Source organism: Pteropus medius, unplaced genomic scaffold (assembly GCF_902729225.1).
Source record: "Pteropus medius unplaced genomic scaffold, Ma_sr-lr_union100, whole genome shotgun sequence".
Taxonomy (NCBI): domain Eukaryota; kingdom Metazoa; phylum Chordata; class Mammalia; order Chiroptera; family Pteropodidae; genus Pteropus; species Pteropus medius.
Window position 1 is genome coordinate 356011 of NW_024341893.1, and position 17067 is coordinate 373077.

General features: G+C 52.9%; 1 protein-coding gene across 1 annotated transcript in view; it reads right to left on the reverse strand.

Annotated features, from left to right (window-relative positions):
- Positions 1-17067, reverse strand: part of SPTBN4 (spectrin beta, non-erythrocytic 4) — a 65534-nt gene that overhangs the window by 32889 nt on the left and 15578 nt on the right. The window contains exons 6-15 of the mRNA XM_039855161.1: positions 15714-15826; positions 15432-15619; positions 15243-15360; positions 14818-14976; positions 13740-14042; positions 12830-12980; positions 9007-9958; positions 7553-7690; positions 4586-5336; positions 2760-2962 (exon numbers count right to left, since the gene is read on the reverse strand). Of these exons, the coding sequence (XP_039711095.1) occupies positions 2760-2962; positions 4586-5336; positions 7553-7690; positions 9007-9958; positions 12830-12980; positions 13740-14042; positions 14818-14976; positions 15243-15360; positions 15432-15619; positions 15714-15826 (3076 nt within the window). The remainder of the gene's footprint in view (positions 1-2759; positions 2963-4585; positions 5337-7552; positions 7691-9006; positions 9959-12829; positions 12981-13739; positions 14043-14817; positions 14977-15242; positions 15361-15431; positions 15620-15713; positions 15827-17067) is intronic.

The window sequence follows — 17067 nt, forward strand, 5'->3', positions numbered from 1 at the left end:
GAGAGAAAAAGAGAGAAAGAGGCAGAGGGAGGGGAAGAAGGGAAGTGACAGAGAGGGCAGGGACAGCCCAGAGAGGGGCAGGCAAGATGCCACCAGCAAAAGACACAGCTGGACAGACAGAAGGGTGCAACAGAGTTGGAGACAGGGAAGAGAGTAGGATGTGCGGAGAGCAATGGCTGGAGCCACAGGGAGGGAAGGCAGATATGTCAGCAAGGCGGGGCAGGCCCTTAGCCTGAGTGAACTGGCCAGGCTGGACCCAGCCCCAGGCGGCCTGGCCTGCTGCCCACAGAGCAGGGCAAAGTACCCAAGAGGCCTGGTGGAAGGGGCTGGGGGCATCCTACTTCACTGTGCCTTCAACCAGCCACTTCCATCCCATGGCCTGGCACTGGCTGTTCCCTCTGCCTGAAACACTCTTCCCACAGACAACCACTCAAATGTCATCTTCTCAGTGAGGCCCCTCCTGACCACTCCTCAACACTTTCTAGCTCTTCTCTCCTTTAATTTAATCCTTCACACTCAATACTATCTGACACACTGTATATGTTATTTATTTATCTTATCTGTCTCCCCCACTAGAATATCATTCCATGAGGCATTTTTGTCCATTTTATTTACAGATGTATCCCCAATGCCTAGAAAAAGAGCCTAGCACACAGTACGCAGTAGGTGCTCACTATATATTTGTTGAATGACTGAATGAATGAATGAATGCAAGAGAGACATAGAGGCAGAGCGAAAGATAACAGAAACGAAGGTAAAGTATCTGAGAAAGAGAGGCAGAAGAAGAGAGAGAGAACAGATGGAGACAGAGAAAAACGAGAGAGGAAGAGAAAGAGACAGAGATACGCAGATAGATGAAAGGCAAGAGACGGCGTGTGAGAGGAGTCACAGAACCAGGGCACAGCTGGAAGGAGGAACAGGAAGGGCCAGAGACAAACAGGCAAAGGACTGACTCCCTCCTGCCTGGATTTGTCTCGAAAGCCAGGAAATAGGAAATGCCTCTGAAATTGAACTGAAATCAGTCCCTCCAGGCCTTCGCCAGCCAACTAGGGATGAGGAAAATCTCCAGGAGGGTGAACAGCAGGGTTCCAATCCCAACTGGGCCACCTCCTAGCTGTTACCTTGGGCAACGTGCAAAATGCAGATATGAACAGCACCTAGCACATAGGCTGTGCCAGGTTCCAGGTGAGGCAAGGCCCATTGAGAGACTAAGTGACTTACCCAGAATCTCACAGGTTGAGGGGTAGAGCTGGGACTAGAACCTGGCCCTGTCTAACCCCAGGGCCCCAGCCCCAGATTCTGCATGGTTCTGCCCCGCTTGTGGGTTTGGCAAGCAGCCCTCACCCCCGAGTGGATGTTTTATTGCTTCCACCAGGTGGGAAATGTGTCCCTAGACCAGTAAATAACTGGGATCTTGCGGGGTGGGCAAGAACTGAGTCTGTCTCAATTCCTGCTGTGTTCTCAGCCTCGCCCAGCACAAGCCTGGTATAGATGACCCCTCTGGGCTCCCACAGCAGTCTCCCTATCCTGGCCCTGGCTACTCTGGGCCATCCCTGTCAGATAGCATGTGAGCTCGGTGAAGACAGGGATCATATTCTGTCCTGGTCACCACTGTGCCTCACACAGGGCCTACGACAGAGTAAGGATTCTGCCTGTTTAATTGGCTGAAGAATAAATGAATAAGCAATAGAATGAAAGGAGCAACTAATGACTGGAAAGGAATGAAGGGATGACTCCGAGAATGGACAGTCCTCCAGGCTGCCCCTCATCTGCAGAGCCTGGCACACAGCACGCACTCAGGAGATGCGGGGCAACGGGAGGAAGGGCACAGGGCTGGAGCTGTGGCTCTAGACCACGTGTTTACAGCCCCGGGACCAGAATCTCCATAAAAGTTTCCTTTAGAAAACTCCAGCCTTTTCCCAGATGAATCTGGGGGGGAGGGGGGGGAATCTCCTGAGCCCTGGACGAAAGCTGGGCCAGGGTCTCAGGACCAGGTGGGCTTTCTATCAGAAGACGGGAAGACACAAAGAGGGGTGCTGGGCTCTTATCCAGCCTAGATCAGGCCAAAGAAGGGAAAGATGGGGTCACCAGAAGTGGCATAAACAGTGAGAGTGACAAAGAAGTGGGTCCGATAGGACTCTTCTCAGGGGCTGGAATTTTTTTTAAGAGGGCGCCGTTTCGTTCAGGACCTAGAATAGTGTCTGACACACAGTAGACATTCAATATATATCTGCCTGATTAGCGTAAGAATGGGCAAAGGACAGGGCAGCCGTGACAGATGGTGACACACACACACATTCTGCATGCTTCCTAGAGAACCTGGGTTGGGGACCAGCAGAGGTGTCCATTCCCAATATTCAAGAACTAACATGGGAGGGGACAACATCCCATCTGAAAAGCTGGGACAGAACCTATGTCTAGCCTTTCGCTGCAGTATTTGGGGACCTCCCAAGGTTCCAGAGGCCAGACCAGCAGGCATATGGAGAACATCCAGGAAAATGTGGTCACACTTTAACCAGTCCAGCTAGTCCAGGCCAAGGGCAGGCTCTGGAAACTTTTCATCGTATTTTCTGTATCTTTTGGGTTGACAACCGCAAGATAATGATATTCACAAAATATCAATTTAGGTAAAATCTCAAACAATATGGAATTAAATAGAAATCAGAGAGGGGCAGAGAAGCACAAACTGCGACGGAAAAGAGCAGAACCTTGGCCTCCTCACCACTCTACCCCTCGCCCCTGGGGAGCGGGGGACTTACTTCTCCAGCAGCCGGGTCACGGCCTCCCGGGCCTGCTCCCCGTAGATGTTCCCCTGCCTCAGCAGGCCCTCTGCAGCCTGCACGGCCACCTGCATCTTTTGCTGGTTCAGCTCCATCATGGTGAGAAAATCCCGGTGCTGTTTCAATGCCTCCTCCACTGACTCCACTGTGCCTGGGAGCTCCAGGCTCAACAGTGTTGTCTCCTGGGGAGGGAAGAGGGGTGGCCCACAGGTCAGCCCAGCTCCCTTCGAAGACCTGGGAGAGGCAGCCAGCCTGGCTCGCCACCACGGTCCGCCCCCTTGCTCCTAGCATCGGACATGCCAGCCATGGTCCCACCCCGGGGCTTTTGCTCATTCTGGTCCCTCTGCCTGGCAGTCTCTCTCTCCAGATAACCCAAGGCTGATTCCTTCATTTTCTTCAGGTCTCTGATCACCCTGCCAAAAAACATCCCCCTCTACTCCGGCCATATCCTTTACCTCTCTTTATTAATTTTCATAGCTTGTACCTGATATATATGCATTTACTTGTTTATCACCTCTCCCACATACATACACACCAGAATGCCATCCCTACGAGGGTGAGATTTTACATTCACTCAACCCAGGAAAGTGTCTGGCACAGAGAAGGCACTCAGTGACTATTCGGTCAATTGATAAAGACTGAACTGGGTGCTGTGTGTCCTCAGGGAAGTTCTTTCCCTCTCTGGGGTTAGTTTTCTAACTGGTAAAATGCATGGGTCAGAAAGGGTCTCTCATGGCCACCTAGGCTCAAATATTTAGTAACCGCATGATTCCAAGGGCTCCCTCTCTGTCTCTCCAGATAATCCTCAGACTGGATCAGCTTTCTCTAGATCAGCGGTCCCCAACATTTTTGTCATCAGGGACTGGTGCGCCTATGAGAATCTAATGCCTGATGATCTGAGGTGGAGCTGAGGCCGTGATGCTGGCGCTGGGGTGCGGCTGCAAGTACACGTGAAGCTTCGCTCTGCTCACCTGCTGCTCATCTCCTGCTGTGCAGCTGAGTCCCTAACAGGCCACAAACCGATACCGATACTGGTCCGTGGCCCCAGAGGTGTTGGGGACCCCTGCTCTAGATAACTAGCAACTGTGGTCCCTCTTTCTCAAATGATCCCACAAAATTGGTACCTACTCTTGGACAATCTCAAAACTGTATTCTATCTTGCAAATCCCAAACTTGGTTCCCATGCCAGAATGATCTCTAAACTGGTTCATCTGTTCCCAGAGAACCACCAGACACAGTTACTTCAAACCACAGACACAGTTACCCTCTCAGGAGAATCTGCAAATTGCCAGCCCCAATAAGATCATCTGCTAATTTAGGCACCCACAACCTCATAATCCACAATCGCTTATTGATCCCAATAATCTCTCAGCCTAAAATACCTACTCCATAATCTTTATCCTACGTTAGGATAAAATCTTTATCCTAACGTAGGATAAAGATTATTCACCTCAAGATCTTTGAACGCATTAACCATCACCAGTCAATCTCAAACTCATTTCCTTCCACATAATCCACAAACCCAGGAAGCTACTCTAACGAACAGCCAAGTGCATTACTCATTCTAGATAGTCACCTCGGCTAAGACACCAACCCATCCATCGTAATTCTCAAATTCTGTTACACACACTCCCACACGTGTTCACACTGGATGATGCACAAACTCAGCTATCCATACCTGCTACCCTCCCCACTCCCATCCACTTCCGATAAGCCTCGGACTCGCAAGAACACTCTTCCATTTTCCTGTCCCAGCAGTCCTCCAAGGCCTGGGACCCCACCCTCGTGAACCCCCGAGCTGGCACCTGGTTGTGTAGCACGGCCCGCGCCTGGTGTAAGTCTCGCAGGAAAAGCTGGTAGACGTGCGCCTGGACCAGCGCCTCCCTGCGCGCCTCCCACATGCCGAGCAGCTTGTGCCAGCCAAGCTCGAGGTGCGGCAGCCACTCGTCGAGTGCCAGGCCGGGGCCCAGCTCCGGGCCTTCCGCCGCCAGCAGCGCCTCGCTGGCCGCCACAATGCGCGCATAGTCCTCCTCGCGTTGGTCCACTTCCTCTTTGAGCGCAGCGTGGCGCGCCAGCAGCGCATCAGCCTCTTCCAGGCTGCCGGGCAGGGGTCCTTCGTCGCCGCCCGCTGCCTCCTGGGCGCGCACCAGCCAGTCCAGGAAAGCGTCCAGATCGTGCAGGAAGCGCTGCAGGCGCCCGGCCGCCGCCACAGCCTCACCGCAGGCTTGAGCCGCGCTGGCCAGCGCGCCCCATTCGGCGCCGAGTTCCTCGGCACCCTGGTGCAGCCGCGCCGCCTGCGTGGGGAAGCGTGCTGCCAGCAGCTCTGCCTCCTCCAGGAGGGCCGCCTGGCGCGGCTCCAGCGCTTGTAGAGCCGCCTCCAGGCCGCTAAGGCGCCACTGCAGGGCGCCGCCCGCGCGGGGCGCGCTCTCCACGGCCCTCCGCTTCTCACGCACCTGGGCGCGCACCTCGGCCACCTCCAGCACGTGATTCTCCACCAACAACACCGCGCTCACCTCCTCTTTGCGCTGTTCCACCAGCTCCACGATGCGGTTCCACCTGCCCAGGGGAAGGAGAGTGGCTCGTGGAAGACAGGGCCTCCTCTTAGGCGTGGAGGGCCCACCGACCGACCCAGGGTAGAACCCAGCTACTGTGTGGCCTTGGAAAGTCACTTTTTCTCACCGCGCCCAGTTTCTGCCTGCATAAAAATGGAACCCTACGCACACTGCTTAGAGCAGCGGTTCTCAAAATGAAATCTGAGCGAGGTCAAATAACGCTTCGTAATAACGCTAAAACGCGATCTTTCCACTCTCATTGTCTCCAGAGTGTACAGTGGACTTTTCCAGGGCTACATGACGACGACCGAATGCGGAAGCTGCCCTGAGAACACAGCTGCCCTCTTCCCTCAAGCCGGACATTAAAGAGATTTGTAAAACAGCCAAATGATGCCACTCTTCTCGCTACATCTTTTAAAAAACTATTTTCACTTAAAAAATGTTAACATAATTGGTTCACTATTGTTATTTTTAAACGACTTAATATTTTTAACTTACTTACTATTAATGTCTAATATTAATAAAACAAGCTCTTTGGGATCCTTAATAGTTTTGAAGGGTGTAAAGGGGTTCAAGACCGAAGAATGTGAGAAGTGCTGGTTTACATCACGTAATGTGCTGGGTCCGACGAATAGTAGTTGATTGGCTACTATGAGCCGACTGCTGAGGACAGAGTGGTATGAAGGCAAACCTGTTTTGTTCTAAAATAAATTAGTGGAAAAATTATATAGTGCTCTGTGTCCTCGGTTGGTGATGATACTACTCTAAGCCTCAGTTCTCCGTCATAGGTTGTGTGTGTGGCCCAGGTTACAAGCACACAATCCTAGCAGGATGGCCCGGAGTCAAATCTGAGATGTGCGCCCTTTGGTTAGTAACTCGGTCTGTGCCTCAGTTTCTCCATCAGTAAAATGGACACAATCATAGCATGGTACCTGCATCATAGGGGTATTGTGAGAGTCAAAGGAGTTCTGATTTCTGAAGTGCTTCAGACAGCACCTGTGTACAACCGTTATTGAGTGGGGATGATCTTTAGAACATTTCAAGCCCTTCTCTGTGTCAGGGACTTCGCCTCAGCCGTGCTAACTGCCAGGTCACTGTCCTCTAATTCCTGAATAAATCCTTACAATTCTCTAAATATCTTCCCCATTTATTACTTTATTTGTTAACTTTCTCTCTGCCCCCACTAGAATGGACATCTCATAAGGGCAGAGATTAGGACTCTGAAAACAAAGGACCCAAGTTCAAGTTCTGCTCTGGCCAGATCCACCATGTGACCTTGGGCGAATCATTTCCTTCTCTGATTCTCAGTTTCCTCATCTGGAAAATGGGAATAATAATGTCCACATCATTGAGCGTTTAACGAGATCATGTGGCTAAAGCACTTGGTATGTAATCTAAATAGACAGTAAATCATTCTTGTTGTTGATATCTTTTTAGGCCCTAATGCTTTAGGATTGCCAAGTCTACGACGGCTTAAAAATCACTGGATATCGGGATCTTACAATGCAGCAGTCAAGAGCACAGTCTTTGGAGTCAGAAAAATTCAACTTTAAATCCAGACTCGACTCTCTAACTTGCTGTGGGACCTTGGGCTAGTGTCTCCACCTCTGTGAGCCCCAGTTTCCTCCTCACTAACATGGGATAATTTCTACCCCACAGGGTTGCTGGGAAGACTGAATACATGCGGATCAAGAGCCCCGGCTCTGGATTCAGACAGAATTGGGTTTGATTCCTACTTACTAGATTGAGAAATCATGTTAAAGAGTTCATCTCTCTGGATCTGTGTCTTCATCTATGAACCCTACCCACACTGGGAGAACACACTGCTGGTAGTGTTCTAGGAGGAAAGGTATTAATTTGTTACTATTTTTAAAGCATCTTGAATTCTGGAATCTTTACTATGGAAATTGGGATATTGGGAGATAAAACAAGGTATATAAAGTGCGTAGAAAACTTCCTGGTTAGATAATAGATATTTAATAAACCTTTTCTGAACAAATACATTAATAACCCACTGAAACGTATTGTATCCTCATTTTACCACATCACCACTAGCATTAGGTATTACCATTTTTTTTCAAGATTTTGCTGATTTACTGGGGGGCCATGATTATTACAAGGGTTTGAAATTGCACGTTCTTGATCTTCACGGTTGAGTGAATAAGGAAAGGAATGATGGAAAGATACCTAGATAGACTTCCAGCCCCAGGCCTCACCTACCTGCTGTTGAGGTGGTCCTGGCAGGAGCGCACCTCGTCTGAACTGGGGTGGCCTCCTTCCACCAGCTCCTGGACTGTGTGGTTCACATCCAGGACACGGCCCATCAGACTGTTCATCTCCTGGTCCAGACTCTCAAATCTGCAGAAGGAGGATAAATGTGCTCAGAGAGGCCTGGACCCTGGGCACCTGCCCACTTCTGGGCTTTTATGAAACTGCCTTCTCCTGGATCTCTTCCGAACTCTCCAACCTCACCTTCTCCTTGCTAGCTCCTCCTCCTTCTACCTGCTATTCCTCAGGGCTCTGTCCTGGGCCCTCTGAGCTTCCGCTCATATCCTGCTTGGGCCATGTCACCCATCCCCACAGCCTCGATCATCATCCCTGACCTTTCCACTCCCACACCTCAGTCCCCTGCCCCAACCTCATTCCTTTTGAACCATCTCTAACCTCAAAGCCTGCTGTACACCTCCTTGGGGCTGCTCACACCCAATGTGGCTCAAACTGACTTCAGCATCTCCCCCCAGATTTGTTCTTCTTCCGGATCCCCATCTCAGGAACAGTCCCACTATCCCCCAGGCCAGATCCCTGGGCCCTGTTTTGGACAACGCCTCCCGCCCCCCGAGCCTGTCCATCCCTATGGCCTCCTGCTCTGGTCCAGTCCTATCCCCTTTTACCTGGGTCACCAAACCAGCTGCCTCTTTGGGCTTCTAGCCATCACTCTCACCCCTTCCAACCACCCTCTACATGACAGCCAGGGAGAACGTTTTAAAGCTGGGCAGGTCCACCCTTGTTTAAAACAATGCCCAAGGCTGCGGCTTGGGTAACTGGGCACAGTAAAGTCAGGGACCAGGCCTGTGGGTTCCCAGCAATGCCCAGCACAAGACCTAAAACAGAGCAGGAGCTCAGTAAGTAGCTGCAGAATGAATGAATGAATGAACGAGGTGCTCAGAGAGAGAGGTGCAGAGGGTTCATCCACTAACTTAACAACTTATTCCTAAATTGGCCAATAGGCAATTCAGTATCTGATGTGCCACAGAGGGGTAAGTGCTGTGGAGGAAGGTAGCACAGGGCGTGGGAAGAGGAAGTGAAAATAGCCAGGGTTATTTTATTAGTGAGGGAGGCGAGTGCTGTACAGGGGCAAGGAGAGGCCCAGGGGAGGGGCCAGGCTCATGTGTCCCTGGAGGAGCTGCAGTTAATTTCGTGCCAGGTGAATATAAACTTTATAGTAATAACAGCAAAAGCCCCTGGAATGCTCCCTGTCCGCTGGCGTTTGCCAAGTGTTCTACACGTATTCGCTCGTTTTTGCTCACCACAATCCTGTGAAGTTGGGACTAATTTCATTCCCATTGTACTGGAAACCCTGGTTCCAGCTGACCAAATAGAGGAACTGTTGAACCAACGAAGGAGAGACTGTGTGTGAGGAAAGGGACCCGGGAGCCCCCCGAGTGCTCCCTCACCTGTGCTGCACCACCTCGACGTCGTCGAGTGAAGCGGGCACGCTCATGGAGAGCAGCCATTGCTCCTTCTCTCCGACCCACAGCTCGCACGCGTGCACCTCGCCGAACATGCGGTAGACAGCGAGGGCATCCCGCAGCCACTGGCGCCGCAGCGCAGCCACCTCAGTCACCTCTGCGAAGAGCTGCTCGGCCTCCACCACGCGCACCTGCAGTGCCACCACCAGCGGCCCGGCGCCGCTGACGCCCCCCAGTGACGCCAGCTGACGCCTCAGGCCGCCCACCGGCCCGCGATGCGCCTCCACCTCCCCGGTGAGCGCGCGGTGCTGGCGTGCCAGGCGGCGGCTGGACGCTTCATCGTGGCCGAAGTCTCCTGCGGCTGCGAGACGGTAGGCATCGCGGAGCCAGTCCAGGAGCGCATCGAGGTCCGCGCCGAACTGGTGCAGCGCCCGCGCCTCCTGCAGCCGCCGCTCGCGCCGAGCCGCGGCCTCTTCCAGCCGCTGCCAGCGCCGCCGCGCGCTCGCCGCGCGCTCTGCCAGGCCCGCCAGGTGCACCGTCTCGGCGCCCGGGCCCTCGGCACCGCCGGCAGCAGCCAGCTCCTCGCCGCGCCGCAGGGCCTGCTGCAGCAGCGCCCGCCGCCCGCCCAGTTCGCCCTGCAGGATCTTGTGCTGCGCTAGGAGGCGCGCGGTGCTGGACAGGTCGTGCGCTCCGCCCGCAGCGCCAGCCGCGCCAGCCGCGCCGCCCCCACCGCCGCTGCCGCCTGCGGCCTCTAGAAGGCGCTCCTTGTCGCGGGCCCAGCTCTCGGCCTCCTCCAGCTCCTGCAGCAGCGCCCACAGGCTCCGCGAGGCCTCCAACTCCGCGCGTCGCCGCGCCGCCTCTTCCTGCAGCTCCGCCAGACAGCCGTGCACGTGGTTCACGCGGTTGCAGATAACCTGAGGATCGCAGGGCTGGTAGCCTGGGCCAGGAGAAGGGGAGGATCACAGGTTGGGCACGCGCCAGGGGGCGCCAAAGAGAGGGTGGTGACGGCTACCTCCCCAGTCCTTGGATAGGCTTCATCAGGAACCAGGTTACGGCTCTCCTCATCCAGGCAACCTTCCTTGACACCCCGAGTCCGGAGCAGGCGCCTTTTCTGGCTCTCCCAGGCTTCTCTGCTTCCCCCTTCCCGGCCCTGACCCCACTGGGCTATCACTGCCGGTTCTGTCTACGCCACTGAACTGGGAGCCCCTTGAGGGCAGGTCCTGGGGCCAGAAGAGTCACACCGTGTTCTCACCATTGTCCAGCACAGGGTGGAACCCAGAGCAGCAGCCTAATGAAAATGGTGACATTGAATGATGGTTGGACACTGAGATTTAGAGAATCCTGGAATTGGCATATGTTACTACTGTAGATTGTGTTTCCTTCACGACTGGGGCAAAGGAAACTGCTCTACTCTAAGGCCGTTTCCCAGGTCTCTCTCATCCTCTGTGGCCTTATCTCATAACCCCAGTGATAACCTGAACTCCTTTTTTGTCTTCAAACATTTCGCTTTCCTCCCAGACCTCTAGTCTGTGAGTAGAGAACTGTGAAATTAACTTAATGAGTCACAGTCAGCATTTCTTTAATGGACTAGAATAGCATGAGTAGAAAACATCAGAAAGCAGCATACAAGGTAAAGGGAAGTACTGATTTACAAAATCTAGTGTTTGCGAACGTGCGCGTGTGAACTCTGGGTCATGAGTAAATGTATTTTTGACTCGGTCAAAATACTGCCCTAGATGGAATGCAGAATATCTATAATTCTGGATATTCACTGACACTGACCCAAATACCAAGATATCCAACTGAATAATAACCAACACCAGCGTCTATGTATCCGCCCCTTACTCTGACACCACGTCATTTAATCCTCATGACCATCCTATGACATCGGAATTCTTACTAGCCCCATCTTACAGATGAAGAAGCTGAGACTCAGGGAGGGAAGCTGCTTGCCCAGGTTCAGCTAAGATGCAGCAGATCAGCACATCAACCACTCTGGACCACGTATCAGGCACCGCCGCCTTTCGTCACCATGACAACATACCCCACACTAGCCTGTGCTGTTTTCTCCATGCTGCTGGTTGTCACCAGGCACCAAGATCTCACAACAAGACAGAGGGAGCCTCCTAGGACAAACACCCCTAAGGTGAAGGAGAGGGTCCCAACAACCTCTCCTGTGTTTCTGATGAGGGTGAGAGGGGCTGACCCAGGATGGAGATGGACATCTCTGCCAGGGCTTGGAAGGAGACCTCAACACTCACTCTTAAGATATGACCCAACCCATGAGGTTGAGAAACTCTCCCACCATCCTGCAGTCCTTACAAGCTCTTCCTTTTCTAACAAAGCTCCAGGATTCCAAAGGGTCCTCCTGGCTCCAGATAAAGGAATGAGACAGACCAGCCTCAAAACTCTCTTATCGGCTCTGCGGCTCTGGGCCTCAGGATGAAAGAAAAAGGCAGCCCTGACTGCTGTCAGCACACACAGCTAGCATACACAGCTCCACCAGACGCCAGCATCAGACAAGGCCACTCTGAGACCATGATGGAGTGGGACGAAAATGAGACCACCCCACCATCGTGGTGGGCACACGCAAAAACAAGGTCACCGTGCAAATCACACAAACGGCCACCCATCCCCCTTCGCCGAGCTAAGGTGAATGACCCGCCAATTCCTGTTCCTCCCATCACCTGGAGAAAAATGATTAAGATGGGCAGTCATCTCTTTACCCCAACTTCCTGACAGCATTCATTCTACAGCAAGACACACTGCATGAAGTCATCCCCGTGTAACCTGACACAAGCCCACGTCTGATAACAAGCCCCTCTTAATGCTCTCTTACTGAGATGCCCCATGATATGTGCCAAAAGCCAATGTGCACAGCTTGGGTTGACTCCAGGGTGTTCCTGGCGGTCTCTGGCCGGAGGACGCTGACAGCAGTAAACGAGAACCTGACAATCTTAGTTTTGTCTATCAGCATCCACGCCCCTGCTTCTGATGATGGTGGCCCACCTCCTCTCCCCCAAGTCCATGTCTTTGAAGGGAGCTGACCCCACTCTTGGCCCTGGGGTGGGCACGTCACTAAAATGTGGTCAATAGGATCACTGTATAGCCTGGGGCCATGACGTTTGGCTGAGCAATGGGGACAGAACCCACAGTGGGCTAAGGAAAGCTTTCCCTGGACCTTTTGTCAGAATTATTGAGAAAAGGGGCCTGTCTCCTGCAGGGTCCGCTAAGCTGCTGGGATATAAACATAGGGCTGAATGACCCCAGATTTATACTAAAAGGGGAGGGACTGTCCAACAGTGACACAAACATAGAGACTAGAGTTGGAGAAAGATAGAGTCTTAAAAGCATCATTGAACCATGCCTGGATCCAGCCCTTCCTGAAGCCAAACCTACCCCTCCCCGGACATTTTAGTTATATCAGCCAATACATTCCCCTTTCCTCCTTATGCTAATTAAATTGAGTTTCTATCACTTGCTGCTGAACAGGCCCTGACAATACAGTATCTTACACGGTCCTTTCATGATATTCACTGAGATCTGGCTGCAAGGGCTTAGTGCATAACGAGTGCTCAATAAATGGGAATTATAACTACAGACTTTCAAAGCAGGAAGAAGTCATGTGGTTCGACCTCCCGATCAAGGCACTAATTCTCCTGATGACATATCCCTGGTGGAGTGGGATCTTAGTCTGTGCTTGGATGCCTCCAAAGACAAGGCGCTCACCCCTTCCTGTCTCTACAGGACTCACTCCGCTTCTATTAGCACCGGCCCTGGAAGTCTCCACGCCAACCCCCAGACTCACCCTGCAGCTGGGAGAAACGCAGGGCGGCCGCATTGAGGGCCTCCACGCGCTCCCTCTGGGCAGCGATGTCCCCCTCCAGCAGTCCATGCTTCTGCAGCAGGTCCTCGGCCTCCACCAAGTGCTGCCCACACTCCCGGGACAGCAGCTGAGCCTGCAAGAAGGGGCAGCACTGAGCTCGTTCCTGGCATTGGCCCTCAGGTCCCTCCCCGCCCCTCACTGCGCAAGCCAGCCCTCTGCTCCCCTACACAGTCGTTTGAACTCTGACCTCTATCTCGGTCTCCGTGTCCCTGTTACCATCATCTCTCTCTCTGCATATTCCATCTCTCATCGTCTCCACATTTCTAGGCTCCGTGTCTGTCACGGTGTCCCCTCTACCTCTGTCTTCTTCCACCTCTCTCCGCCCCTACCTCTCTCTCCTCATTTGTACTCGTCTGCATCTCTCTCGTCTCTATATCTCCCCCCATCTCTTTCTCTCCATGTCTCTCCCTGTCTGTATTTCTCTCTCTGCTTCCACCCTTTTCTCCATCTCTCTCTGTGTCTATCTGTCTATCTATCTCCTGCTGGTCGCTGTTTCTCAAGTGCATTCAATCTTCCTATGTGTCTTTCTCGTAGTCATTTAGATTTCCATTGCTAACTTGTGTCTTCTCCATCTCCGTCTCTGTCTCTGTCTCTGTCTCCCTCTCTCCCTCTGGCTCTATAGCTCCGTCTTTTTAATCTATTTCTCTGTCTCTCACTCTCTGCCTCTCCGTCTCTCTCTGTATCTCTTTCTCTTTCTCTTTCTCATTGTCTCTCTTTACTTCTTTCCTTCTCTGCCCTTCGCTCTCCACGTCTCTGACAACCCTCTCGGTGCCTATGCCCCTCCCCACTCCCAGCACAGCACCGCCGTCCTTGGCCCCGGTCCGGCGCCCACCTGCATCTCCTCCATCCAGTCCACCATGTGCACCATCTCCTGGAAAACCTTCTGCAGGGCCAGGTTCTGCTCAAGCCGTGTCCGCCGGGCACCTACCAGCCCGGTCAACAGGGCCCACTGGCGCAGGACGCTGTCACGCTGGGCTGCTACCCGCCGGGCGTCGTAGTAGCCCTCAGCCGCCAGTGCCTGGGCCAGCTCCGCCACACCCTGCACCCGCTCCTCATAAGCTGCAATGTCCGCCTCGATTGCCTCGTGCTTCTTCATGGCCGCCTCTACTGCCGGCAGCTCATAACCAAAGTTGTCCTGGGTCAGGGCAGGCCACAGATACTCAGTGAGGCTGCCTCAGCAGCCCGCCTGTTAACTTGACCCTGTATGAACCTGGAAACTCCCCCACCTGCTTCTGTTACCCTAGAGACCAGTCCCACCATCCTGTTACCTGGAGACCAGCCTCGCCATCCCCCAGTTACCATGGACACCAGCCCCACCCTTTCCTATTACCCTGGAGACCAGTTTCATTCTCTCCTGTTACCTGGGGACAAGCCCCTCTCCCTCTGTTACCTTGGAGATCAGCCTCACCATCCCTCACCATTCCATGGTTACCATGGAAACCAGCCTCACCCTTTTCTGTTACATCGCTAACTCTAAACTTGTTACCAACTTGTTACCCAGGAAACAGACCCCATCCTTCCATTTCACTAGAGACTGGGGACCTAGCCAACCTTATCTTGTTACTTAGGAGACCGATTATATCCTCCTGAGTTACCCTGGACACCAGATACAACCTTTTTTGTCACTTAAGAGATAATTAAATACTCTCCCTATTTCTGAAGAAACTAATTCTGTCCTCTCTAGTTACCTTGGAGACCAACCTCATTCTCCTGTTGCCCTGGAGATTAGGCCCACTCTCCTCCCCACCCAATCACTTAGGAGACCAATTCTCACTTCCCACCCTCATTCGTCACCTAGGAGACTAATCCAACACTTCTCTGTTGCTTAGGAGCTCAAATCTCCCTCCCTGGTCCCAGGACCATCAGCCCTACCCCCAACCTCCACCCCTGCTGAGCCCCACACCCGGTACCTGGGAGACCAGGCGCTGGTTCTCATTCAACCAGCTCTCCCTCATGGCCACCTTGTGGTCAAACCTCTGGGCCAGGAGTTCCAGCTTCTCCTGCCGGATCAGCTCGGCCCGTAGGGCAGCCTCCCGCTCATGCTCTGCCTTCTCCAGCTGGCCCCATGCCTAGGGAGCCAAGAGGAGGCAGTCAGACTCCAATTACTCCCCTAGTTTAATGGCCTTGGCTTCTCTGTCTGAGGCCACTCCTAGCACGAATGGCACTTTTGTGCAGATTGGAGAAAACGCTTCCTCGTGACACTTTACTGCTGGAGAACTGTCCGAATGAAGGTCCCTCCACGGTGTCTATCATGTGAACAGCTCTCTTGAGCAGTGCGCGACCGATACGACAATTCACCAAGCCACCCCGCCTCTCCCCGCACCCACATCCTCACCTTGTCGATATCCCAGATGCCGCAGCCCTCACGAGGCACATAGAGGCGACGGTTGCAGGCTCGCAATTTGCTCTGGATGCTGAAGAGCAGCACCTCTAGGTTCCCCTTCTCCTGAAACCTGGAAGGGCTCGAGCTCAGCAACCCCACCTCCCCAGCTCCCCGCCGCCGCCCTCCCGAGCTGGGCCTCACTTGACAGGTTTCTCCAGCGTGCAGTAGGCCGTGAACGTCTGCAGCTGCTGCTGCACCCCGCTCAGTGAGTTGGCGAACTTCTGGTTGCTGATGAGGCCCACGGTGCGGTGGATCCAGGCCAGCAGCTCAGCCGCCAGCTCCTCGTAGCGGTCAATGATCTTCCCCACCTCCAGCACCTGGTCCAGGACCTCAGCGGCGCAGGAACTGGGGTCAGTCTCACCGCAGATACGCCCCTGCGTGGTTCCCAGGCTCCTTCCCGCCCCATTCCCTGGCTCCTCATACCTTCCCGATCCGCTTGCCTTCCACAGCCAGCGCCTTCATCTTGGAGAAATAGTGGTAGAAAGACACCACATAGGTGATGATGGACTTCTCATCCGGAGCCTCCATGTTGACATCTGGGGGATCAGAAAGAGTGGGGGAGCATGAGGGTGAGCACTCGGGCAGAGGGATTGAAGGTACTGGGGAGGGAGGGGGAACCCACTCTTACTAGCTGTGTGACCATGAGCGAGACAACCAACCTCTCTGTGCCTCGATTTTTGTATCTGCCAAATGGGGATCTACCTCAGGGGATTAAATAGTGCCTGACACATATACACCACCATAGAGAAATTACCTATCATTATGTCTGAACACACCAATCTACCTTCCACCCCAGGGCCTTTGCGCATGCTGTTCTCACTGTCTGGAACACTGTTCCCTCTTCTGTGTGCCTAACTACCACTCATCCTCCAGGGCTCAACTCAGATTTCCTCAGACAAGCCTCCCTGTTCACCTTGTCTAGAGTGGTCTCCTCTTGTTACTCTTCCTCAGAGCATCTTACCATTTCCTCCTAGTTCCTACAAATTCCTTATCCTGATTTGTAATTAGAAATTCACTTATGTGATTATGTCCTTATCTACAATTCGAGATCCATCAGGACATAAGCTATGCCTGTCTTTTTAATCACACTTCCTGCCATGCTCAGCACACAGTAGGAGCTCAATAAGTATTTACTAAGTGTATTAATGGTGTATGAGGTTTGAAGTCATGGTCACTGACACTTTGGAGGCAGCATGAGCTTGAATCCCAGCTCAACCACTTACTGCGTGTCCTTAGAAAATAGACCTAACATCTCTGAGCCTCAGTTTCCCCATTGTTACAGCAGAGATAATCACAGTGTCTGTCACCTAGGAACATTGTAAGATTTGAAAGAATAGCCTGGCGCAGAAAAGAAACTCAACTAATTCCGATGACGATTTTAATTTACCCAATGATCACATGTCATACTCGGCCTTCATTCTTCCCCACTTCGTGAACTGACATCCACTAAACACCTACCGTGTGCCAGGCACTGAGCACAGAATACCGCAAGCAGAAGAATGATTAAGACCACGAATTCTGGAATAAGAAGTCCTGTTTACTGGTCTTAAGCGTGACCCTGGGCAAGTGACTTCATGTCTCTGAGTCTTTGTTTTCATCACTTTAAAACAACATTGATCAATACTATCCAACGAGGTCAGTGAGGATGAAAGGGAACATTTTGATCAATTTCCCAACCATGTGCTTGGCAGCAGATGCTCAGAAAAAGGGAGCAGCAGCTCTTATTCCAGAGATGGGGAATTGGTGTGGGGCGTGATCATGGGCTGGGAATGAGGCT